General features: G+C 42.9%; 2 protein-coding genes across 5 annotated transcripts; one reads left to right on the top strand and one right to left on the bottom strand.

Annotated features, from left to right (window-relative positions):
• The first annotated feature begins 815 nt into the window (after window positions 1-815).
• LOC112257374 (melanoma antigen recognized by T-cells 1-like) lies at window positions 816-5,480 on the top strand. Of its 2 annotated transcripts, XM_024430890.2 has the most exons (5): window positions 816-1,616; window positions 2,168-2,283; window positions 2,481-2,574; window positions 2,995-3,096; window positions 4,885-5,480. In XM_024430890.2, exons 2-5 carry the CDS (start codon window positions 2,219-2,221, stop codon window positions 4,951-4,953), a joined length of 330 nt encoding a protein of 109 aa, XP_024286658.1. In that variant the 5' UTR covers window positions 816-1,616; window positions 2,168-2,218; the 3' UTR covers window positions 4,954-5,480. The 2 variants fall into 2 exon arrangements, with proteins under 2 accessions (XP_024286658.1, XP_042182473.1); XM_042326539.1 differs by having other exon boundaries at window positions 816-2,283.
• Window positions 5,481-5,684: 204 nt separating this feature from the next.
• Window positions 5,685-23,950, bottom strand: LOC112257373 (uncharacterized protein KIAA2026). 3 transcript variants are annotated; one of them, XM_042326537.1, is made up of 8 exons: window positions 21,657-23,950; window positions 19,873-20,073; window positions 18,112-19,640; window positions 15,331-15,401; window positions 15,132-15,230; window positions 10,904-11,019; window positions 10,613-10,776; window positions 5,685-10,245 (listed from the first exon to the last, which is right to left on the bottom strand). In XM_042326537.1, exons 1-8 carry the CDS (start codon window positions 22,370-22,372, stop codon window positions 6,680-6,682), a joined length of 6,462 nt encoding a protein of 2,153 aa, XP_042182471.1. In that variant the 5' UTR covers window positions 22,373-23,950; the 3' UTR covers window positions 5,685-6,679. The 3 variants fall into 3 exon arrangements, with proteins under 3 accessions (XP_042182471.1, XP_024286657.1, XP_042182472.1); XM_024430889.2 differs by having other exon boundaries at window positions 15,141-15,230; XM_042326538.1 differs by having other exon boundaries at window positions 19,873-20,144; window positions 21,657-21,788.
• Between the last annotated feature and the right edge of the window lie 915 nt (window positions 23,951-24,865).

Here is a 24,865-nt window from a genome sequence, read left to right as displayed (position 1 = left end):
ATATTGTAATTACTTTGCCACCATGGTCTATTTATTTCCTTAACTTACCTCATTTGCACTCACTGTATATAGACTTTTTGTTTTCTTTTGTTCTACTGTATTATTGACTGTATGTTTTGTTTATTCCATGTGTAACTCTGTGTTGTTGTATGTGTCAAATTACTACGCTTTATCTTGGCCAGGTCGCAGTTGCAAATGAGAACTTGTTCTCAACTAGCCTACCTGGTTAAATAAAGGTGTTCTCAACTAGCCTACCTGGTTAAATAAAGGTGTTCTCAACTAGCTTACCTGGTTAAATAAAGGTGTTCTCAACTAGCTTACCTGGTTAAATAAAGGTGTTCTCAACTAGCTTACCTGGTTAAATAAAGGTGTTCTCAACTAGCTTACCTGGTTAAATAAAGGTGTTCTCAACTAGCCTACCTGGTTAAATAAAGGTGTTCTCAACTAGCCTACCTGGTTAAATAAAGGTGTTCTCAACTAGCTTACCTGGTTAAATAAAGGTGTTCTCAACTAGCCTACCTGGTTAAATAAAGGTGTTCTCAACTAGCTTACCTGGTTAAATAAAGGTGTTCTCAACTAGCCTACCTGGTTAAATAAAGGTGTTCTCAACTAGCCTACCTGGTTAAATAAAGGTGTTCTCAACTAGCCTACCTGGTTAAATAAAGGTGTTCTCAACTAGCCTACCTGGTTAAATAAAGGTGTTCTCAACTAGCCTACCTGGTTAAATAAAGGTGTTCTCAACTAGCCTACCTGGTTAAATAAAGGTGTTCTCAACTAGCCTACCTGGTTAAATAAAGGTGTTCTCAACTAGCCTACCTGGTTAAATAAAGGTGTTCTCAACTAGCTTACCTGGTTAAATAAAGGTGAAATTAAAATAAATAAAAAGAATGACAAAGCAATGAGGAGACAACAACACATGGAGAAGAAAACCTAATTTGTGTTAAATATGGATCTCTTTTTGTGCTCTCTTTTATTTATAAAGCATATTTTGATAATAATCCAAATAATATTTCGTACTATGAAACGATTATGATATTGACCAATAAAATATAACATTCATTTCCAGAAATACAATATTATCATTGGGCTGACCAGGACATGGTGAGTGTACAGGCTAATGTTCAAGATAGGCTATCAGTTGTGTGTAATGAACGTTAGCCTATTACATAAAGTTATTATTATGAACTGAAGTGAATTATATGAAATATTAGCATCCTTTATATTAGCCTACTTGAATAGGTGTTTATCATGTTTCCGTTATTAATATGAATAATGAGGTCTCCTGAGTCACAGTCAGACAGAAAGAATTAGCAGACAAAGCTTCACGAGTCCATAATAGTTAGATGTGTTCTGGCTCTAGGGCTGGGAGGGCTAGTAGTTAGAATTGTGTTCTGCAGAGGTTTCACGCTAATTAGTCCAGTTCAATGGCTTTAAGCATGAGCGGTTGAACTCGTGACGGTCATAAGAATTATTTTCCTCCCCTCATAGATCTAACCCTTTCTCAAGTCAGAGATTTAAGTTTTTAAAAAGTGAGACTGAGAACATTGGGAAACAGTGTTGCGAAGCAATTTAGAAGGATCGGACCCTTTCACAATCTACGTAATTATCCACTTTAGGTAAGACGATGTTTATTTTTTATTTTTTTTAAAATGCAGACCAAACACTGACAGCCTTGATGCACAGGTCCTTCAGTTATTCTATTCAAATATATCTTTTTTTTTTTTTTTAATTATGACATTTTCTAAATGATCAATTGTCTCTGGATTTACAGAGCCTATGCATATATTATGCTTGATGGACTAAGATATTTATCACAATTCAAATCAATATAGTTGTATTAATTGCATTGCTACAACAACAAAAATAACACTACAACAACCTGTCCTTTGATTTTCCTGCCATCTTGTTGGAAGTGGTCTGAGTGGAAAGTACAATGTTTCTCCCTGACACTATTTTTGTTTGTTTCAGATTTGACACTATATGCATAGGCCTACAAAAATCACATAAATGATCTCATCTGATGTGTTAAAAATTGCTTTGAAATGGAGTGTGAAATACATGTGTACATTTCAGGGACAAATGCAGAATCTACCAGTCTCATACTAGACCAATTGTTCACATTATGTCATTGATATTGCTATTAACATGTAATAACCATATCCTGTAGTTTATAGCCCAACGGTATTCCTCAGGTGTAGTCACTGGATGGTTCAAAGAGATGCCTCGCGGTGACTTCAATGTTTATTTTGCAAGCAGAGGAGGACCCCATGTCAGGACCGAAGTGTTAGTGGATTTTTTTTTTTATTACGATGACAATATGACTATTAACTCTATTTAAGGGCAGGCCTGATAGAAATTCTGAACTTTATTAGATTTTTTTCAAGCTTTTGTTTTTAGTTATGCTGCATCTCAATCTTAATTGATCATTTGGTGAAGAAAGTATTATTAATTGAGTGTTTTCTTCTCTTTTTGTGCCACAGGGCAGCAGGCATAGCTCTGTTGGTCTTCATACTTGCAGCCCTTCTCATCCTCGGATGCTGGTATTTTAGGAGATGTGGGTACAAAATGATTCGGGTAAGATTAGTCCAGCACTTGCATGGCCAAGGGTGCATATTTCAATAGTCTTAATAAATGGCTTCCTCTCTACTTTCCTTAATCTGTGGTGATATGAAGAGAATAGGCTTAGGCTTTCACCTGGATAGTTATTTCCAAAGATTCCATGTCTATGATTCTCCTCAGTTAAGATAGAGGAGGATACAAAGAGGGATAGCTGCATTGATGTACATCAACTTGGCAATGGGTTTAGGGGAGCTCCGAAGAAAAGTGTATGCATGGGTTGCTTTCCCAGTGAACATAAGTAAAAATACGTATTTTGAATGTCTTTTCGACCAAAAAGACAATGTTTTCATGTGTTTTGCTCATAGGTTTTCGACAGGGCTCATACCTCCTGTTCCCCTGTTGTTTTCTTTTCCTCTCGTGTTTTTCTCCCCACAGAGCCCAAGATCAGGGTCCCTGCCAGGATTCAGTGGAAGACAGTTCAACGAGGGAGGAGCCACAGCAGAAAACAAGATGGGCCTCAGTGACCTCCGACCTTTGGTAAAACACTGGATGTACTGGGGGGGGGGAGTAACGGTGGTCAGGGCCCGCATTATTAAAGCATCTCAGAAGAGGACTGCGGCTCTAGGATCAGTTTTTGCCTAGTAGATCATACTGAATAAGATTACATGGACAGAGGGGCCCTGATCCTAGATCAGCACTCCTCTAAGGCGCTTTATGAATATGGGCCCAGAGCTCTCTTTTTTCTGAGTATTTGACAAGTTTTATTGAATGAAGGTGTTTTTGTGAGGTTTAAATCTCTATACAAATTTAAGAGAAGTGAGGAGAGAATTTGTTTATGCCAAAGTACTGGTGGAACCGATCCCATGATGCAGACATGGGCAGTTATACGCTGAAAGGCAATGGTGTGACCAACCCCAGGCCATAATCGTTCACTTGTCATAGGATACTGCATTCCTCTGACTATACAGACAACAACACAACCATGAAGGAAGGACCTATTGATGATGCACAATCGAGAGCATCCTGGCGGGCTGTATCACCGCCTGGTATGGCAACTTCTCCAGAGGGTAGTGAGGTCTGCACAACGCATCACCGGGGGCAAACTACCTGCCCTCCAGGACACCTACACCACCCGATGCTACAGGAAGGCCATAAAGATCATCAAGGACATCAACCACCCGAGCCACTGCCTGTTCACCCCGCTGTCATCCAGAAGGCGAGGTCAGTACAGGTGCATCAAAGCTGGGACCGAGAGACTGAAAAACAGCTTCTATCTCAAGGCCATCAGACTGTTAAACAGCCACCACTAACATTGAGTGGCTACTGCCAACACACTGTCAATGACACTGACTCTACTCCAGCCACTTTAATCATGGGAATTGATGTAAATATATCACTAGCCACTTTAAACAATGCTACCTTATATAATGTTACTTACCCTACATTGTTCATCTCATATGCATACGTTGATACTGTACTCTATATCATCGACTGCATCTTAACTATGCTGCTCTGTACCATCACTCATTCATATATCCTTATGTACATATTCTTTATCCCCTTACACTGTGTATAAGACAGTAGTTTTTTTTTGGAATTGTTAGTTAGATTACTTGCTCGTTATTACTGCATTGTCGGAACTAGAAGCACAAGCATTTCACAACACTCGCATTAACATCTGCTAACCATGTGTATGTGACAAATAAAATTTGATTTGATTTGATTTGATTTATTGTTCAACTCTCCATTACTCTTCTGAGACGGAAAGGGCAACAAAGCTAAAGGTCATGTGAGCTGCCTGATACAATATGACTGGTGGCGGTTCAGTCTGAGATTATGTCACCGGAGCAGTCAGCAGGGGATTATGATCCGGAATTCATAGGGGTGTTAGGAAGAGGAGGTTTGGATCAGAGTGGTGGGGGAGGGGTGGTGTGTGTGATATTCTACTGGAAAAGGTTAACCTTTCTTTGTTCAGAGGAAAACATTTTGACTTGAGGGCTTTTTCCACGACTGAGACGAACCAAGCTGGACTGAGCTGTCCGATGCATCCATCATAGTTGCTGAAATCATTCCGAAAAGGACAATGTGAAAAGAAAATATTCAGAGACTGCAGTTGAAAACTAGCCAACTGGCTAAAACTGTCATTTTTACAGTAATGTTGACTACTGTGCACTGTACCTGTAAAACTAAATGTCATAACGTAAGCGAGCTCAGTTTAGTTAGGCCCGGCGCAATAGTGTGAAAATGGAAATAGTATTTCAATCATCAAAGAGTGGCTTATCCTGCTCGTTTTCTAAATGGTGTGTGTTTGACTTGGTGTTTCAGGTTCCCAATGCCAATCCTGCATATGAGACGATATCATCAGGACCCCTACCTCCTCCCTCCTCCCCCTAATAACAACAGTCCTCTGTGGATAACCAAAAAGATAAACTATGAACTTAATGTGTTGTCTTATTTAAACTCTATATCAATGAAGAAAAAGCTTTTGATGAAAATACTATTAGCAGTCTATATTTACAATTACACAATTTACCATATTTTACTTGTGTTTTTTTTATTTTACTATCTTGTATTATTTATTTTTTTATGTGTATTTCTCCATAACTTGTTTTGTGTGTTATGTGTTCCTCAAGGTTATATTTCTGAAGGTTGCTCAGCAAACAAGACCCTTCTATCAATACTTGAATAACAGTATATTAATCGATTACAACAAAGTCGTACTTAGGAAATTGCTTGTTCATTTAAGATAACCAACGTAAAAAAAAAAAGTATATCTGCAATTGAGAATCTATAGTAATTTAAAGACAATAACTTGGGCTTGATCGTTGTTATTTCAACATGTACTTATGAAGGGATTTCAAAAGGACGGAATGGTTATCCCCTATAAAATCAGACACATTTCAATAAAAATATAAAGTTTACCAAGGGTCTAATTCAAATTAACACCACAAAACCCTCTCTGTAGGACAGTTACACCAGTTATTTCCAAGCAGAAATGTTCACAGTTATGCAATGAAAATGTACCAACTAAATACTTAGAAAAATCTATATGGTAGGAAAAAAATTATATATATATATATATGGGCTTCAACATTTCAATAAATCATTTAGAAGTTGCATTTCAATCATGTGAAATACCTGTTTATTTTCCAAATAGTTGATGGAAATAAGACTGAACCAATGTTGACACCAATGTAAAATGTAGACACCGACATGCCTCTTGAGTAGGCAACACATCAGAAGAACGTATACAACAGGTCAGAGGGAAAGACCTAAGAGTGTGGTAGACAGAATAAAAACAAGTGTTGTTCCAATGTAAGGAATTCAAATATAATTTCAAAATAATAATTAATGTCAATGAAACGTATTAATTACAATCACATTCAAATTCATTTGTATACCCTTCAAACCAAGCAATTTACAACATATTTATTACTGGCCAAGAAAGAGGTTGTTTTTTTTAAATAAAAAAAAATGTCCAAATTGACCTTCAAACTTTGTGAGAAGGAAACCCTAAAATGCTGTTTGCTTTAAGAAATAGAAAACCCATCACAAATACATTGCCACCTACATTTCTTGAGCAAACTGTTTGAGTCAGCTATAGAGGTTTATCTAGCGTCGCTTAAAGCTGCAATATGTCACGTTTTGGGTAACCTGACCAAATTCACATAGAAATGCGTCATAGATCTGCCATTCTTATTGAAAGCAAGTCTAAGAAGCGGTAGATCTGTTCCATGTGCGCTCTTTCTATGCTTCCCGTTCCTAAGTTTTGTTTTGCGTCAAACGGCTGAAAATACAATATTTTTAGTTATGGAAAAGATATTTCACAGCAATTTAGATGGTACAATGATTCTCTACACTATACTCGCTTGTTTTGTCACAAACTCAAACTAGGGGAACTATTAGAATTTTAGCAACCAGCAAATGACGGAGCCATTTCTGCATAGTGCATCTTTAAACACACTTAGATATGCAAAATAAAAATACAGCTCAACCAGGCAGTTTCTCAACCGACTCCCACCTTCTACCAAAAATATTCTAGAATGTTCTAGATGCGGTCCAGAACACAAAGTTTGCTGTGTCTTCTTCATCACAGACAATGCTACTGGCTTTCAGTCCTTCAGTTGATAGGGCCACTTCTGTCAGCCTGGGTAGGCATCCAGGGATTGTCACTATTTACAGGAGGCAGGGGCAGCACTCTCCCAGTGGATTTTGGAGTTACAATCAACGTAGCCAAAGGCTTGTTAGCCATCTCTGGCAGGCCTGTGTTGGCAGTAGGGCCTCTAACCGTGTTTAAAACAGCCCCATCAGGACTCACTAGCAGCTTGGTGGTGGGGCTGGTTGTTTGCACTGCTGATGCAGGCATCTGTGAAGCTTGCAAAGGGCGCTTGCCTAGGCCCAGTATCTGCTGCTGCCAAGGATTGGATAAAACAATGGGCATGCGGATAGTCTCTGCCGACATCACCGTCCTGACAGGTTGAGCAGGTGTCATGATTACAGTGCTGTTGGATGGGGGCACAGTTGCCACAGGAGATGTTTTGCTACCGAAGGCACCCCCAAGGGGCGGTACAGTCACCACAGGTAGAGACTGCATCCTGGAGAAGGTGCTCCCTATCGGCGGAACAGCTACCGTCGGTAGGACCTGCGTCCGTGTGGAGACCGCTCCCATAGGTTGCACGAATGACGTTATCTGCTGTGTTGTGAGTGGTGCATAGTTGATGCCAAGTCCTGTGTTCAAAGGGAGCTGCTTTGTTGGGCTCTGTAGAACTTCTGCTGTTTGAGCTGGGCTGGGACTTGTTGGCACGGAGGAGAGTGACAAGCTGCCCATCCCTTCCGGTTGAGTTAAAGATGGAGCTGCCACCACATTAGCTAGGCCAGTGAGTATGGTGGCCAGAGCAGGGAGCCGGTGTAAAACTGGTGGAGAACAGTTGGTAGTGGTGCTGGTGACCGATAGTGGAGCTCGAATCTCCATCGTCTGGCGAGGGACAGTGAAAGAAACTGGGAAAGAGGGTCCAACTTTCTCAGCGGACGGCGCTGCCAGGGTTAGTGATCTAAGTGCTGCTTGTTGAGGCTGGTGCGTCCTTAGTTGTGTGGCCATTCTGGGGCCTTGTGTAGGTGTGGCTAACCCAGGTAACGTTGGCCCTCGTGGGACACCGGTCGTTGGTCTCGCTCCCCTGGGACTAGGAGCTGCCACAGGCACTGCAGGGCTGGATATTATGAGGACATGCTGGCCAGGCCCAAGGCCTTGAGGGGGAACAACAAAACGGGTGTTGTTGAGCAGAATCTGTGTGCCGCCTACAAGCGGTGCAGGGGTGTTAATGACAATCTTCTGTTGCACAGTTGTGGTGGTGGTGCTGGTGACAGGATTGGTATTACCAGCCGGCCGCACTGGAGTGGACTGATGAGTGGATCTAGTGGCAATTGGAGACTGTGGAGTACTTATTTGAGGAGGTGTGGTGACCCCGCTTACACAGTGACAGTGGTGAGACTGAGAAACCTGGGCCGATGGTATGAGAGGGGATGTTTTGACAAGGCCTAGTGGTGTAGTGACCGGCACTGGTAGTTGTGGTTTGCTGGTGATTAAACCTCTGATTATCGAAGACCGTGGTTGCCCAGTTACCTTGCTTAGATTGGGGATCACAGAGGACGAAGGGATGCCTTGTAGTTGAGATCCAGTCAGGCGTGTGGAAGAGGGCAAATGTGCAGTGCTAGTGATAAGGTGAGACGACGTGGTTGTAAGAAGTGCTGCCTGTGTGCCTGACACAGATGTACTTTTTAAAGTAGATTGTGCAAGTGCACTTGCCTGTTGTGGTAGCCTTATCGGAGATCCTGGAAGCAGATTGATGCGCCGGACCTTATTCAAGGCTCCGAAGTTTGCACTGCTGATAGCTTGACGAAAGTTGAGTCCGATCTTCATTGCTTCATTGGGTATTGACGTGGTCAGGGATTGTGCCCCAGACACTGAAACCTGTCTTGAAATGCTACATGTTGCGTGGGATGCCTGGGCTGGTGATTGGCTGATGAACATCAACCTTTGCCCTGGAAGAGCGGAGGGAGCTGTAGTGGAAGGGACTTTGGTTGCAGCCATAGATGTGATGTTGGACGAGGGAGAGACCAGGATGAACTTAGTGAATGGGGACCTCTCATCTGGACATACCCTTTTCAAAACAGGTTTAGTGACAACCTGGACAAGAGACGTCTGGGTGGCGCCTGCTGGGTTACCAGGTACAGTGATGATGCTTTTAGGTAGCTGTGAGTTCACAGCAACTGTAGAAGAGACGTTGCAGCCCTGGTTTACAGCAACGGTAACAGCAGAGTCCGCTCTCTGACCTGTGGCCTGAATGCCAGCAGTGATCGAAGACTGGCGTGCAGTTGTTGAACTCGTGACAGTTGAAGGCCGTAATGGTGACGGTCCTAATTGTGCCCGGGCTACAGTCGCGCTTTTGACCACTGGGACCGTGGGGGCAGCAGGTGGAGAGGTCTTGGACACCAGGAAGGCTTTGAACTGTGGAGAGATGATGATGGGACTGGCAGGTAACAAACCAGATGTACTCTGATCGGACGTCTGCACCTTGACTACTCCAGTGTTGCCCCCCCTAGTGGTGACTAGGATGGACTGCGAGTCCCTTATACACACGGTCTTCAGCTCTTGTTTAGGGTCCAGAGGTTTACTGGGATCAGTAAAAGCTGTACTAGTGGGGTTGGATGGTGATCTATTTGGTATAACATTTTGGGTAGTGCTACTCACTTTCGGACTAGGGAGTTGGACAACCTTGTAGCATGTTGTAAGAGAGGTTGTCTGCAACCTAGGGGAGATGGTAGGAGAGGATGTACCTCCCTTTAGCGGTGCCACTTGTTGTATGGGGATCCGGTTGTCATGACTTTGCGGCATGGTGACTCCAGAGCTTTGTGACAGTGGAGTGGGCGCTTTGGAGGCTGGGACCTGGATTGTCCTTGGTTGCTGGGGGTGACTCTGTCCCTCTGACTTTTGAATGAGCAAGTTCGAAGGAAGGATGACCACTTGCTGCATTAGCTTATCCCCCGTTTTCTGGTCCAGAATTGGCTGCACTGCAATTTTCATAGGGCTTCCAGCTTTCCTGACCAGACCCATGCCCTCGGGCATCTTGTAGACAACCTGTACGGGGGTCTTTGGTATGGGCGTGATATGGGACATCTGTGTGTGTTTAGGTGTGGGTGTTGTTGTTTGTGGTAACTGTTGAGAGCTTTGTGGTAAAGAATATTTAAGTTTGGTAGCTTGCAGGGAAGAAGCACAGGCTAAGCTATGAGCCTGACCAACATGGCTGATAACACCTGGCTGATGATGAATTAAAGTAACTTTATCACCAACACTCTTGGCCAGCAGGGTATTTAGCTGAATGGGTTTGTGAGTCCTTTGGACACCAGCCACCGGAGTAGTTATAACCACTGGGCTTGTTTCTCCAACCTGCTGTCCTGCTGGATTCACTTCCCTGGATCTGTTTTCCACTTCAGCTTCAGGGGAAGTCGTCAGTTCGTCACTGTTGATCCTGCCTCTCTTAATGAGGCTTGAGTTCTCATCTAAATCACTCTGCAGACGCTTCAAGCCCCGAGTGGAAGGCCTGTGCTCGTTCAAGGTCAACATCTCTTGTCTGGTTACCACAGTGAAGCTGCCTCTCAATGCCTCTGTTCCAAACTGCCCTGAGTCCTCTGAAAAAGAGAGACACATTCAATGTATTTCAACTTGCACTGACAATGATTTTACTGATTTTATTTTACCTTTATTTAACTAGGCAAGTCAGTTAAGAACAAATACTTATTTTCAATGACGGCCTAGGAACAGTGGGTTAACTGCCTGTTCAGGGGCAGAATGACAGGTTTGTACCTTGTCAGCTCGGGGGTCAGCTCGGGGGTTTGAACTTGCAACCTTCCGGTTACTAGTCCAACGCTCTAACCACTAGGCCACCCTGATACAAATAGTTTTGTGATTTCAATGCAATTTATAATAAATAGCCTACACGTTATATGCTTTTCCATAATGTCTTACTGCACTTCACCCACAAATAAAACAAGTTACCTTCCGCCCACAGGATCCTCTGAACAGTCTGATCCTGCTGTTCCTCCTCTTCAGTCAGTCTGGTGTTTTCAGTGAACGAGGTGCTTCTATCCACATCCTCTCTGACAAAGTTGTCATAGTCAGGGTGCTTTTTGAAGTCGTCAAAATCCTTTTTCAAACGTAGCCTGTGGAGAAAGGTTACGTCAAAATTCAAAATAAAAGCCATCGAGGAGTCAATGATGTGTTATGCTAGACATGTTTTGTAAACATAGTTTTCTGATATTATAACCGCCTTCAGGCGAGTGGTGATACCTGTTCCTATGGAAAGCCTTGACCAGTTTGGGTTCCCATGGGGAGAGCTCGTTGAGCAGCCTTATGAGAGTGATGTGCAGATCTTTCACGGCTTCTTTCCTGAAGCACCACCTTCCCTGTAAAAACAAACAAAAACACACAACATCAAGAATTTTAAAAAGCCCAACGGTTGAGAGCACATACTGCTGTATTCTCTATTCTCCCTCTCATAGTAGACAATCCATATATATAAACTCAGCAAAAAAAAGAAAGTCCTCTCACGGTCACCTGCGTTTATTTTCAGTAAACTTAACATGTGTAAATATTTGTATCAACATAAGATTCAACAACTGAGACATAAACTGAACAGGTTCCACAGACATATGACTAACAGAAATGGAATAATGTGTCCCTGAACAAGGGGGTGGTCAAAATCAAAAGTAATAGTATCTGGTGTGGCCACCAGCTGCATTAAGTACAGCAGTACATCTCCTCCTTATGGACTGCACCAGATTTGCCAGTAATTGCTGTGAGACATTACCCCACTCTTTCACCAAGGCACCTGCAAGTTCCCAGGCATTTCTGGGGGGAATGGCCCTAGCCCTCACCATCCGATCCAACAGGTCCCAGACGTGCTCAATGGGATTGAGATCCGAACTCTTCGCTGGCCATGGCAGAACACTGACATTCCTGTCTTGCAGGAAATCACGCACAGAACGAGTAGAATGGCTGGTGGCATTGTCATGCTGGAGGGTCATGTCATGATGAGCCTGCAGGAAGGGTACCACATGAGGGAGGAGGATTTCTTCCCTGTAACGCACAGCGTTGAGATTCCCTGCAATGATAACAAGCTCAATCCGATGATGCTGTGACACCGCCCCAGACCATGACGGACACTTCACCTGTCCCGCAGGTGTGATGTTCGGATGTACCTATTCTGTGCAGGTGCTGTTACACGTGGTCTGCCACTGCGAGGACGATCAGCTGTCCATCCCGTCTCCCTGTAGCGCCGTCTTGGGCGTCTCACAATACGGACATTGCAATTTATTGCCCTGGCCACATCTGCAGTCCTCATGCCTCCTTGCAGCAAGCCTTCACGCAGATGAGCAGGGACCCTGGGTAACTTTCTTTTGGTGTTTTTCAGAGTCAGTAGAAAGGCATCTTTAGTGTCCTAAGTTTTCATAACTGCTACCGTCTGTAAGCTGTTAGTGTCTTAACGACTGTTCCACAGGTGCATGTTCATGAATTCTTTATGGTTCATTGAACAAGCATGGGAAACAGTGTTTACACCCTTTACAACGAATATCTGTGAAGTTATTTTGATTTTTACGTATTATCTTTGAAAGACAGGGTCCTGAACAAGGGACGTTTCTTTTTTTTGCTGAGTTTATATATACACACACACACACCACTGTATTTTGTATTCTCCCTCTCATAGTAGACAATCCATATATATATACACACACCACCGTTCAAAAGTTTGGAATCACTTAGAAATGTCTTTGTTTTTTGTCCATTAAAATAACATAGATCAGAAATACAGTGTAGACCTTGATTATGTTATAAATGACTATTGTAGCAGTAAACGGCATATTTTTAATGGAATAAAGAGGCCCTTATCAGCAAACATCACTCCTGTGTTCCAATGGCACATTGTGTTAGCTAATACAAGTTTATCATTTTAAAAGGCTAATTGATCATTAAAAACCCTTTTGCAATTATGTTAGCACAGCAGAAAACTTGTTCTGATTAAAGCAGCAATAAAACTGTTCTTCTTTAGACTACGTGAGTATCCGGAGCATCAGCATTTGTGGGTTCGAATACAGGCTCAAAATGGCCACAAACAAAGAACTTAATTCTGAAACTCGTCAGTCTATTCCTGTTCTGGGATATGAAGGCTAGTCCATGTGAGAAATTGCCAAGAAACTGAAGGTCTTGTACAACGCTGTTTACTGCTCCCTTCACAGAACAGAGCAAACGGACTCTAACCAGAATAGAAGAGGAGTGGGAGGCCCCGGTGCACAAGTGAGCAAGAGAACAAGTACAAGTGTCTAGTTTGAGAAACAGACGCCTCACAAGTCCTCAACTGGCAAATTCATTAAATATTACCCGCAAAACACCAGTCTAAACATCAGCTGTGAAGAGGCGACTCCGGGATGCTGGCCTTCTAGGCAGAGTTCCTCTGTCCAGTGTCTGTGTTCTTTTGCCCATCTTAATCATTTATTGGCCAGTCTGAGATATGGCTTTTTCTTTGCATCCCGGAGTCGCCTCTTAAATGTTGACGTTGAGACTGGTGTTTTACGGGTACTATTTAATGAAGCTGCCAGTTGAGGACTTGTGAGGCATCTGTTTCCCATTATTTCTGAAGTTATTTTAATGGACAAAAAAAGTGTGATTTTATTTAAAAACAAGGACATTTCGAAGTGACCCCACACTTGAAGTTTACATACACTTAGGTTGGAGTCATTATAATTAGTTTTTCAACCACTCCACAAATTTCTTCTCAACAAACTATAGTTTTGGCAAGTCGGTTAGGACATCTACTTTGTGCATATGACAAGTTATTGTTCCAACAATTGTTTACAGTCAGATTATTTCACTTATAATTCACTGTATCACAATTCCAGTGGGTCAGAGGTTTACATACACTAAGTTGAATGTGCCTTTAAACAGCTTGGAAAATTCCAGAAAAGGATGTCATGGCATTAGAAGCTTCTGATAGGCTAATTGACATCATTTGAGTCAATTGGAGGTGTACCTGTGGATGTATTTCAAGGCCTACCTTCAAAATCAGTGCCTCTTTGCTTGACCCCATGGGAAAATCAAAAGAAATCAGCCAAGACCCCAGAAAATAATTGTAGATCTTCACAAGTCTAGTTCATCCTTGGGAGCAATTTCCAAACACCTGAAGGTACAACGTTCATCTGTACAAACAATAGTATGCAAGTATAAACACCATGGGACCACGCAGCCCTCATACCGCTTGGGAAGGAGACACGTACTGTCTCCTATTAATGAACGTACTTTGGTGCGAAAAGTGCAAATCAATCCCAGAACAACAGCAAAGGACCTTGTGAAGATTCTGGAGGAAACGGGTACAAAAGTATCTATATCCACAGTAAAACGAGTCCTATATCGACATAACCTAAAAGGCCGATAAGCAAGGAAGAAGCCACTGCTTCAAAACCGCCATTAAAAAAGCCAGACTAAGGTTTGCAACTGCACATGGGGACAAAGATTGTACTTTCTGTAGAAATGTCCTCTGGTCTCATGAAACAAAAATAGAACTGTTTGGCCATAATGACCATTGTTATGTTTGGAGGAAAAAGGGGGAGGCTTGCAAGCCGAAGAACACCATCCCAATCGCAAAGCATGGGGGTGGCAGCATCATATTGTGGGGGTGCTTTGCTGCAGGAGGAACTGGTACACTTCACAAAATAGATGGCATCATGAGGTAGGAAAATTATGTGGATATATTGAAGCAACATCTTAAGACATCAGTCAGGAAGTTACAGCTTGGTCGCAAATGGGTCTTCCAAATGGAAGTATGCTTTGTGTCATTGTCCAAAGTTGTGGGAAAATGGCTTAAGGACAACAAAGTCAAGGTATTGGAGTGGCCATCACAAAGCCCTAACCTCAATCCTATAGAAAATTTGTGGGCAGAACTAAAAAAGTGTGCGCGAGCAAGGAGGCCTACAAATCTGACTCAGTTACACCAGCTCTGTCAGGAGAAATGGACCAAAATTCACCCAAATTATGGTGGGAAGCTTGTGGAAGGCTATCCGAAATGTTTGACCCAAGTTAAACAATTTAAAGGCAATGCTACCAAATACTAATTGAGTGTATGTAAACTTCTGACCCACTGGGAATGTGAAGAAATAAATAAAAGCTGAAATAAATCACTCTACTATTATTCTGACATTTCACATTCTTACAATAAAGTGGTGATCCTAACTGACCTAAGACAGGGAATTTTTACTAGAACTAAAATGGCAGGTATTGTGAAAAACCGAGTTCAAATGTATTTGGCTAAGGTGTATTGAACTTCTGACTTCAACTGTATATACAATATATATATATATATATATATATATATAGACACACACACACACACACACGTGTTTCTGCATTCATTTAAAAAAAACTGTATCGATGTAATCCTTCCATACTGTACGTAATAGTTATCTGTTTATAATGTATTTTTGATACAGCACAATCAAAATTCCTAAATAAAATGTATTTTTATTACTTTACTAACAGATCTCTTTTTGGTGCTCTCCAGCTCATCCAGTTCATCCTCCGTCCTACTGATGAGTTCCCTCAGCTCCTCTAGACTGGTGCACACCAACTGAAGAGCGAGGGACAAATCAGCACTCATGGATTCAAATTGCATGTCAATTCATATTCCATATTTTGCATCAAAAAAACAAACAAACTGTGGGGTTTACCCTGAATGCAGGTTGAACTGGGAGTTGAGGTTTCTTTTTTGAAGCCAGCTTCCTGGACTTAAGCTTTCTTCCTGCGAAGGGGAAGAAGATTATTCTATTGAGTAATTCAGACAAGCGGGGCAAAGCATTATGAACAAGATTACATCTCGTTAGGGCTGACCCAGTTTAGTCGACTGGTTGATTGTTTGGTCGACCGAGATTTCTTTAGTCGAGCAGTTGCAACATACATTACATATAGTACCAGTCAAAAGTTGACACCTACTCATTCAAGAGCCTTTATTTGTACTATTTTCTAAATTGTAGAATAATAGCGAAGACATCAAAACTATGAAATAACACATGTAAGTAACCAAAAAAAAAAAAACTGTTAAACAAATATTTTATATTTGAGATTCCTCAAATAGCCACCCTTTGCACACTCTTGGCATTCTCTCAACCAGCTTGACCTGGAATGCTTTCCCAACAGTCTTGAAGAAGTTCCCACATATGCTGAGCAATTGTTGGCTGCTTTTCCTTCACTCTGCGGTCCAAGTCATCCCAAACCATCTCAATTGGGTTGAGGTCAGGTGATTGTGGAGGCCAGGTCAGCCGATGCAGCATTCCATCACTCTCCTTCTTGGTCAAATAGCCCTTACACAGCCTGGAGGTGTGTTGGGTCATTGTCACGTTGAAAAACAAATGATCATCCCATCTGGTTTGGGCTTAGTGGGACTGCGTATTGCTGCAGAATGTTGTGGAAGCCATGCTGGTTAAGTGTGCCTCTGAATTCTAAATAAATTACAGACAGTGTTAACAGCAAAGAACCCCCACACCATAACACCACCTCCTCCATGCTTTACGGTGGGAAATACACATGCAGATATCATCTGTTCACCCACACCGCATCTCACAAAGACATAGCAAAAATCTGAAATTTGGACACCTTTCCCTCAACGTGATCAAGACAAAGGAGATGATTGTGTACAACAGGAAAAGGAGGACCGAGCAGTACGGCCCAGTACATCACTGGTGCCAAGCCTCCTGCCATCCCGGACCTCTATACCAGGCGGTGTCAGAGGAAGGCCCTAAAAATTGTCAGACTCCAGCCACCCTAATAGACTGTTCTCCTTGCTTACCGCATGGCAAGCAGTACAGGAGCGCCAAGTCTTGGTCCAAGAGGTTTCTAAACAGCTTCTACCCCCAAGCCATAAGACTCCTGTACATCTAATCAAATGGCTACCCAGACTATTTGCATTGCCACCCCCTTCTTCTTCACTGCTGCTACTACTCTCTGTTATTATCTTTGCATAGTCACTTTAATAACTCTACCTACATGTACAATACCGGTACCCCTGTATGTAGCCCTGATATTGTTATTTACTGCTGCTATTTAAATATTTGTTATTTTTATCTCTTACTTTTTTTTTTTTTTTTTAGGTATTTCCTTAACTGCATTGTTGTTTAAGGGCTTGTAAGTACACATTTCACTATTCAGCGCATGTGACAAATAAAATTTGATTTGATTTATAAAAATTGTGTACAAGACAGCTGTCTGATTCGCGCCTGTCTGAGTGGACTAATCCATTGTGGAGGCCTTGGGGATGGAACAGTCCATCACTAAAATGTGCTTATTCATTTGTTCAGGTCATCACACAGCATACGAGTCATTCATGATTTGAAATGTAATCAAGCATTTTAGTTTTAAAATAAAATAAAGCGAGTCTGGAATAATTAGCTTAAATAATAAATAAACCATTCCATTTCGGGAAATTGCATTCACGAGTGAATGAGACTGTGTTTAGTCTTTTCTGTAATAAAGGCTTGACAAAAAAACATTACAACAGACTCTGGTATGCTTATAATTTATTTAGTGTTGTTTAAACTGTTCCAAACAGTCAGAAAAGGTTTATTGTAATCTAACAGCATCTGTTTGGAAACATAATACGCAGACAAAGCTTGTTCCTTACCTTCTTTTTCTTCATCTCCAGTATTTAACAACGAGTCACATTTATTCCACACATCTGACTTCCCCTTTACTTCCTGAGAAACCAGTACACATTCCCCCATCTCCAGTTTGTCACGTCCTCTGCATCCATTTTGCTGTTACAGTGTTCAGAGTTTGTTATAACCAATTTATTGATGTGATTATGATGTGCTATAGGTCAGGCCCTGTCGTTAACGTGCATGAGATGCATACGTGTCACGTAGAGAGAGCACAGGGGTTGAGGGAATAGGGAATGTTTTTCCTCAACAAATGAGGGATTTCTGTCACAAAACTTCTCAGTCAGAAATGTCTGTAATTATGTTACAGCTTCAGCAACACAGACAGCATGATAAACACTGTTGATGTTCTGTGGTGGTCGCTGCAGCAGGGAGGAGAGAGAAACGGTTGCTCGTCACAGTCACTCGCTGTCATGTTTTTTTTTTACCACAGCGCAGCAGGTCTGAGCCTGCCCAGGCACAATCAAAGCAATTGCTGGTCGGACTCCCTCTAGTCATTTATGCGTCTTAATTATTTAATCAAACAGTGTGCATAAAGCATCAGACAAGCTCAGTGAATATAGTTGATTTGATTAACACACATAGGATGTGTCTAAATGGAAAAAACACACATTTAAAAATCGATTGCTCGAAAGAACAGATGACTCTTGGTCGACCAAGATTTATTTTTTGGGGTTGGGGACAGCCATACATCATCATTGAACAAGTACCAAGTCTCTCAGCTGTGATTTTACATGGGCCTAATTTAGCCTAACAAAACGTCAAATATTGATTTACAAGACAGGTATTCCTTTTCCTTACCCATTTTTCGTTTTTTCCTCTTGACGGTGGTCGCAGCTCTCCTGACAGTGGATTTAGCTGCCTTGGCCTTACAGAGTGGGCTCCTGTCTGATCTGCGCTGCCCACCTGCTGCACGTAGTTCCCCCAATTCCCTCGCTTTCTTCCTTTTCCTTTTCTTAGCCCGAATCCTGTCCATCCTATTCTCTGTCACGTTCACCTCGTGTGGGTGGCCAGCACCAGAGGGTGACGTTGTTGATTTCTTGTCTGTGGCACAATGGCAGCGATGATTGTCCTGTGACTTTGTCCCCATTTCGGAGAAACAATTTGGACAACATCTTTGTCCCTCAGAGAGTTCGTTCCTGTCCACTTTAACATAGACATCAGTCAGTCTCATGGGTATAGTAACACCAGGCCTGCTGGTATATGTTGCCCTAGCAGGGCGAGCAGGGGACTTCCCTGTATAGCAGTGTTCCCCCACACTGAGACGCGGCTCACATGACCCTGATGATACGTCCGATCCCTCTTCCTGCTTCACCATTCGTCTATTAGGCCTATATTCCAATTCCTGTGGCTCTTCCTTCACACTCCCTCTGCCCACAAAGTCCTTGATAGTTGAAGAGGGCCCAGTTGAGCCAGTGAGTCTGTTCTGATTAGTAGGCTTACAGTCCTCCTCATCCTCCACTCCCCGTGTGTGAATTTGCCCAGTTCCACCCCTGCACATGTCCCCTTTAACCCTCCCACCACTCTGTCTGTCAGAACTAAGTTTCTCCTCTGACTCCTCCTCCATTGAAACCAGGTGCTCAGAGTCCTCTGATAGCCCCTCGTCAGGCTCCACCCTCTTCACCCAGACAGCTGGTAAGGGGAAGTCAGAGGGCATGCTGACACTCTGGCAGTAGATGCGTAGGTCCGCCCCGCAGAAATGCGGAAAGTGTATGTAGGCGTTCTCGTTCCCGTCGTAGCCCAGGATGGACTCTCGGCACTCGTGGATGGGTTGGCCCAGCACAGCGTCCTGTACGTCCTTCTGGGTCTCGTATACGTTGTCACACAGGCCTTTGAGCAGCCACACACGCTGAATGAAGGGTAAGAGATGGAAGGGGTTCTCCTCCAGGGGGCTAACCACCCCGACTGTCCTGAAGAACTGATGGGATAGGCCCAGCTGCTCAGCCATCCACCCCTGGTCCTCCGCCGTACCCATGGCATAGTACCAGCCTTGCACCCTCTGGCGGAGCTCGGACTCCCAGCGGCAGTAGGTGAGGGCTGGGCGACGGTGGAGCGTCCCGCTCCTCTGGGGCGGGCAAAGAAGTGAACTCATGATCTTGGAGAGGAAGATGCTGCAGCGAGGCATGAGGAGGCACCGCTCCAGCTCAAAGAACACTATCTCTGGGAGGTTGAGAGCTGCCTGGGCCAGGCAGAGGAAGTGGCCGATGGCAGGGAGTTCCCACATGGTCTTCAAGGGGGTCTGGGGGGCCTGGGAGAGAAGACTGCGCTCCCACTCCTCCACCTCCTTGGCTGAGGTCTCCTCTGCCTCCTTCTTATCTAGCTCCCGCTGCCTACAATCAGAAATGAAGGATGAGTTTATGAACCAGATGTCCTACTAAACACAAACAATCACAGCCATAGTCATAGACCGAATGAAAAATTATTTTGAATGTTTAATGTAATTATATTGTCACAGTTGTCAGGATTAAGGAGTCTATGGAATTTTCAAGCTTTATTCTGACCATGGAGGGAGTGGGAACATAGAAAACCCTCAGGCACTGGAACATTCCATTCATATCTTACCTCTTCTCTTCCTTGACTCTCTGCTGCTCCTCCAGCCTGAGTGCCTGGACCATGATGGACTCATTTCCCCCCACTGTGATCGTAGCCAGGCTGCGAGGCACTGTCCTCCGTCTGGTAGAGGTGCCTATGGGCCCCCTCTCATCCTCGGTCCCCAAACGACCCTTGGAGGTCACTGCCAGAGTGGTCTTCTCTCGCAGCGTCCTGGTTGGGTAGGTGGATACAGACACAGCGTCATAGGGCTAGTTAGGGTCCCAGTCATTTCATCAAGGGTCCTGGATGAAACAGACACTACTGATGTTTGAAAATGTTTTACTTTTAGTTACTACTACAACAGCAACTGAAGAAAGAATCCATACCATTGAATGTGTGCATTTTAAATGTGGATGAATGCATGTACAATATGTAGGCTGTGTCATGATTACTTGAATATATATACACACCATGCATTCGGAAAGTATTCAGATCCATTGACTATTTCCCACATTTTGTATTCAGACTCTTTGCTATGAGACTCGAAATCAAGCTTAGGTGCATCCTGTTTCCATTGATCATCCTTAAGATGTTTCTACAACTTGATTGGAGTCCACCTGTGGTAAATTCAATTGATTGAACATGATTTGGAAAGGCACACACCTGTCTATATAAGGTCCCACAGTTGACAGTGCACGTCTGAGCAAAAACCAAGCCATGAGGTCAAAGGAATTGTCCGTAGAGCTCCGAGCCAGGATTTTGTCGAGGCACAGATCTGGGGAAGGGTACCAAAACATTTCAGCAGCATTAAAGGTCCCGATGAACATAGTGGCCTCCATTCTTAAATGGAAGAAGCTTGGAATCGTCAAGATTCTTCCTAGAGCTGGCTGCCCGGCCAAACTGAGCAATCGGGGGAGAAGGGCCTCGTTAGTCAGGTGACCAAGAACCCCATAGTCACTCTGACAAAGCTCCTGAGTTCCTCTGTGGAGATGGGACAACCATCTTTGCAGCACTAAGCCAATCAGGCCTTTACAGTAGTGGCTAAGACAGAAACCTCTCCTCCGTAAGGCACCTAAAGGACTCTCAAACCATGAGAAAAAATATTATTTGGTCTGATGAAACCAAGATTGAATTAATTGGCCTGAATGCCAAGCGTCACGCCTGGAGGAAACTTGGCACCATCCCTAAGGTGAAGCATGGTGGTGGCAGCATCAGACTATGGGGATGTTTTTCAGCAGCATGGAGACTAGTCAGGATCCTTGATTAAAACCTGCTCCAGAACGCTCAGGATTTCAGGCAAGGGAAAAGGTTCAACTTCCAACAGGACAACGACCCTAAGCACACAGCCAGGACAACACAGGAGTGGTTACGGGACAAGTCTCTGAATGTCCTTGAGTGACCCAGCCAGAGCCCGGACTTGAACCCGATCAAACATCTCTGGAGAGACCTGAAAATAGCTGTGCAGCGACACTCCCCATACAACCAGACAGAGTTTGAGAGGATCTGCAGAGAAGAATGGGAGAAACTCTACAAACACAGGTGTGCCAAGCTAGTAGCGTCATACCCAAGAAGACTCAAGGCTGTAATCGCTGCCAAAGGTGCTTCAACAACGTACTGAGTAAAGGGTCTGAATATTTATGTAAACGTGATATTTCAATTTGTTTTATTTTTTAGACTGTATATTTGCACAAAAAAATCTAAAAACCGGGACAATTTAATCCATTTTAGAATAAGACTAACATAACAAAATGTGGAAAAAGTTAAGGTGTCTGAATAGTTTCTGAATGCACTGTAGGTATGTATGTAAGGCTTACCTTGACAGCAGTGTCAACTTCTGCTCAAGCATTATTTCCAATTTCTGTGCCTGTTTAGAAATCCAGTGGTCGACCCCATGGTGCCTGTAGCAGTTCTCTAGCATTAGCCTGAAGTCTGCTACAAACTCTGTGATTGTTTCATACTCCCGGCTAACAAACTTCTCCTCCATCCTTCTGAAACACATGGACTTCTTGAGGTGACCCCTGACCCAGTCAGTGTGTTTTTCAAGGCCAATGGGGTGCAAGAAGGGAGTCATAATGCCTTTGTGCTTTTCCAGAAGAAAGCCATTAAATATCCTATAGGCCTGCTGTAACTCATAGCTAAGGTCTTCTTCAACTGTAACTGTGGTAGGTATGCAGACCTCTGACAATGACAGTTCGTTTGAGATTTCAGGCACCCCATCATGTCTTAGCGCAGGATTACTAGTAGAACTACAGTGGGAAAGAACATAAACATTCTCCAGGGAGGTTCCATTGCTGAGTCCTCCTTTGGTGACTAGACTGCTGCGTTCAGTGCTGTGCCATTTGGAGTCTAATGATGATACAATGTGAACATTCTGGTTCTGAGATCCTGAACCCAGTTCATTCTGACAGTCTCGGTTAAGAAAAAATAAATTACTATTGTGGCTGTCCTTCTTGTCAGACAAGTCTTGCTGCTCCCCTGTGTCGTTTTGTGGCACCTTGGGTGGGTTAAAGGTTTCAGTTTGCACTTTCATGTTGCTGGCTGCCCTATATTTCAATAGGAGGTAGCTAATTAACTACTAAAAAAACTGACTTTTATTGGCTAACCTTGTTAGCTACCCAGCTGACCGCAACCTAACATTGGTAAGCTTTGTTGCCATCTTAAAAATAAAATAAAAAAATTAAATGCACAATTGGCAGTGGATAAATTATATCCTGTCAATTACGTTCAGAGTCCTTCCTCGTTTTGACTCTTCAAAACATTCACCGGCACGTGCAAGAATTAGTTGACGTTACAGTCCTAGCTAGCCATCCAAACAGTAGTTAGTCCTAGCTAGCCATCCAAACAGTAGTTAGTCCTAGCTAGCCATCCAAACAGTAGTTAGTCCTAGCTAGCCATCCAAACAGTAGTTAGTCCTAGCTAGCCATCCAAACAGTAGTTAGTCCTAGCTAGCCATCCAAACAGTAGTTAGTCCTAGCTAGCCATCCAAACAGTAGTTAGTCCTAGCTAGCCAGCCAAACAGTAGTTAGTCCTAGCTAGCCACCCAAACAGTAGTTAGTCCTAGCTAGCCATCCAAACAGTAGTTAGTCCTAGCTAGCCATCCAAACAGTAGTTAGTCCTAGCTAGCCATCCAAAAACAGTAGTTAGTCCTAGCTAGCCAGCTACCTAGCTAGCATCCAAACAGTAGTTAGTCCTAGCTAGCTAGCCAAACAGTAGTTAGTCCTAGCTAGCCAGCCAAACAGTAGTTAGTCCTAGCTAGCCAGCCAAACAGTAGTTAGTCCTAGCTAGCTAGCTACTTATGATTTAGTTAACTAGACAGCATTGTGAGATACGTTATGAACATTCGTTTGACGGCGAACATTGTTATTTGTTCATAAAAGTATTAGGTTGGGCTTATTTAGCTAATCCACCACAAACTAATAAACATTAGTTGACAAGAGACAAAGTGAAGTTAAAAATTTGCCATATAGCTATTACCTAGTATAACTTTTCTTTGATAAATTATCTGATGGGACTGGTAGTCTAGATTCGACAAATATAGCTAGGTCAATTTACAAGGCCATTACTCATACCTCACATCAGCGCTTTAAGGTCGCGTCCGATACAAGCGGTACAAACTGCTAGTTAGCTAGCCAACTTGTTAGCTAGCAGCTAGTTAGCCGGTGTTGTACAGGCAGTGTGGCTGTGTCTCCTTCACAGCCTATCATTGAACTCATTGTTTCCAGTCAGAGGCCTGCGTCTGCAGTGTCCGATGCAATGTTTTCAGGGAACATTTTAGGCAACACAGCGATGAATCCTTGCTATGATGAGCCAACGAAACCAGTTTAGCTAGAAAGATAGCTAAATGAGAAGATCCATCAATTTAGCAAGCTTGCTGGGAAGCTAGTTAGCCGGTTAGCTAACACTTACTGTAAGTTATCTAACTTCAACATTTTCTCAAAATAAACTAACTAGCATAAATCTAGATAGAGAACTTTCTAACTCAACTGAACAGTCTACGAAGTTAGCCAGGTATCGAGTCCGTTCCACCAGAGATGCTATGCTAGCTAGCTAACTAACTAAATATTCCCCGAACGACGTTTCTTTGCATCGTCCTGGGTGCGTGCAAGTGTACACCCTGACGTAGTCGCGTGGCACAGATTTTTTTTTTATTGGGGTTTCATAATACTGAGAGAGGACTTATTTCCCTCTTGCAATATAATTACTTTACCAATGTTAACGAATTGTTCAGACAAAATGTTGATGAATTTTAGGCACATTTGTATACCCTAAAATTACAAGGAGAGATGATGAACCTTGGCAAGCACACTTTGTAATTCTAACCTGTCCTCTTCAAGTTATTACCTGCCTTTTTAAGCAGGTACAGGTGAAAAGCATGTCAGATGTCAATTTTACCACCGGCAATTAATGTGAGACTGATGGCAAGTTGACAAGTAATTTAGAGATAGATGAGTCAGTCAAGTTCTGCCCCTGAACAAGGCAGTTAACCCACTGTTCCTAGGCCGTCATTGAAAATAAGAATTTGTTCTTAACTGACTTGCCTAGTTAAATAAAGGTAAAATTTAAAAAATTAAATAATAAAGAAGTTCATCACTGGTTACATATATATATATATTCTTCTATGCTATAATGGCGGTCCGCAAACAAACGTTAAAGTTGCATGCTGCCACTTACTGTGCTGGAGTGTGTGGTCAATCATGGTTTACAACATTAAGGCCACATTTCTACATCCTCCTACCTAACTCAGCAATTCTGAGAAAATAAAAAAGAGCCCTACTAACTTTTAATAGACCCCCCCATCCCATCCAACCTCAATGACCCAACACTTCATACTTTCCCTCTCTTCATCATACTTATAACAATATAACAACACATGTTCCACTGTTTCATCGACCATACACTCCCAACACAAACTTTTCACAAACACCACCTCTTCCTTCCTAATATGACATTTGAATCTTGGTCCACCGACCTTTCTTTGGGGAGTATATACATGCCAGCCCTTGTGCTCAGAGTACCATCTCTT

The sequence above is a fragment of the Oncorhynchus tshawytscha genome, linkage group LG09 (assembly GCF_018296145.1).
Source record: "Oncorhynchus tshawytscha isolate Ot180627B linkage group LG09, Otsh_v2.0, whole genome shotgun sequence".
Taxonomy (NCBI): Eukaryota; Metazoa; Chordata; class Actinopteri; order Salmoniformes; family Salmonidae; genus Oncorhynchus; species Oncorhynchus tshawytscha.
Note: the sequence above shows the minus strand (reverse complement) of the source record. Positions and strands in the feature narration are given on the sequence as shown.

Excerpts from the sequence above, each read along its gene's own strand:
- LOC112257374 (XM_024430890.2), top strand. The coding sequence starts at position 2,219 with ATGCCTCGCGGTGACTTCAATGTTTATTTTGCAAGCAGAGGAGGACCC. Across the intron at positions 2,284-2,480 it reads CCCCATGTCAGGACCGAAGT|GGCAGCAGGCATAGCTCTGT; the intron begins GTTAGTGGATTT and ends TTTGTGCCACAG. Across the intron at positions 2,575-2,994 it reads GTGGGTACAAAATGATTCGG|AGCCCAAGATCAGGGTCCCT; the intron begins GTAAGATTAGTC and ends TTCTCCCCACAG.
- LOC112257373 (XM_042326537.1), bottom strand. The coding sequence starts at position 22,372 with ATGAAAGTGCAAACTGAAACCTTTAACCCACCCAAGGTGCCACAAAAC. Across the intron at positions 10,777-10,903 it reads AAGGCTTTCCATAGGAACAG|GCTACGTTTGAAAAAGGATT; the intron begins GTATCACCACTC and ends CTTTCTCCACAG. Across the intron at positions 10,246-10,612 it reads GAGGATCCTGTGGGCGGAAG|AGGACTCAGGGCAGTTTGGA; the intron begins GTAACTTGTTTT and ends TCTCTTTTTCAG.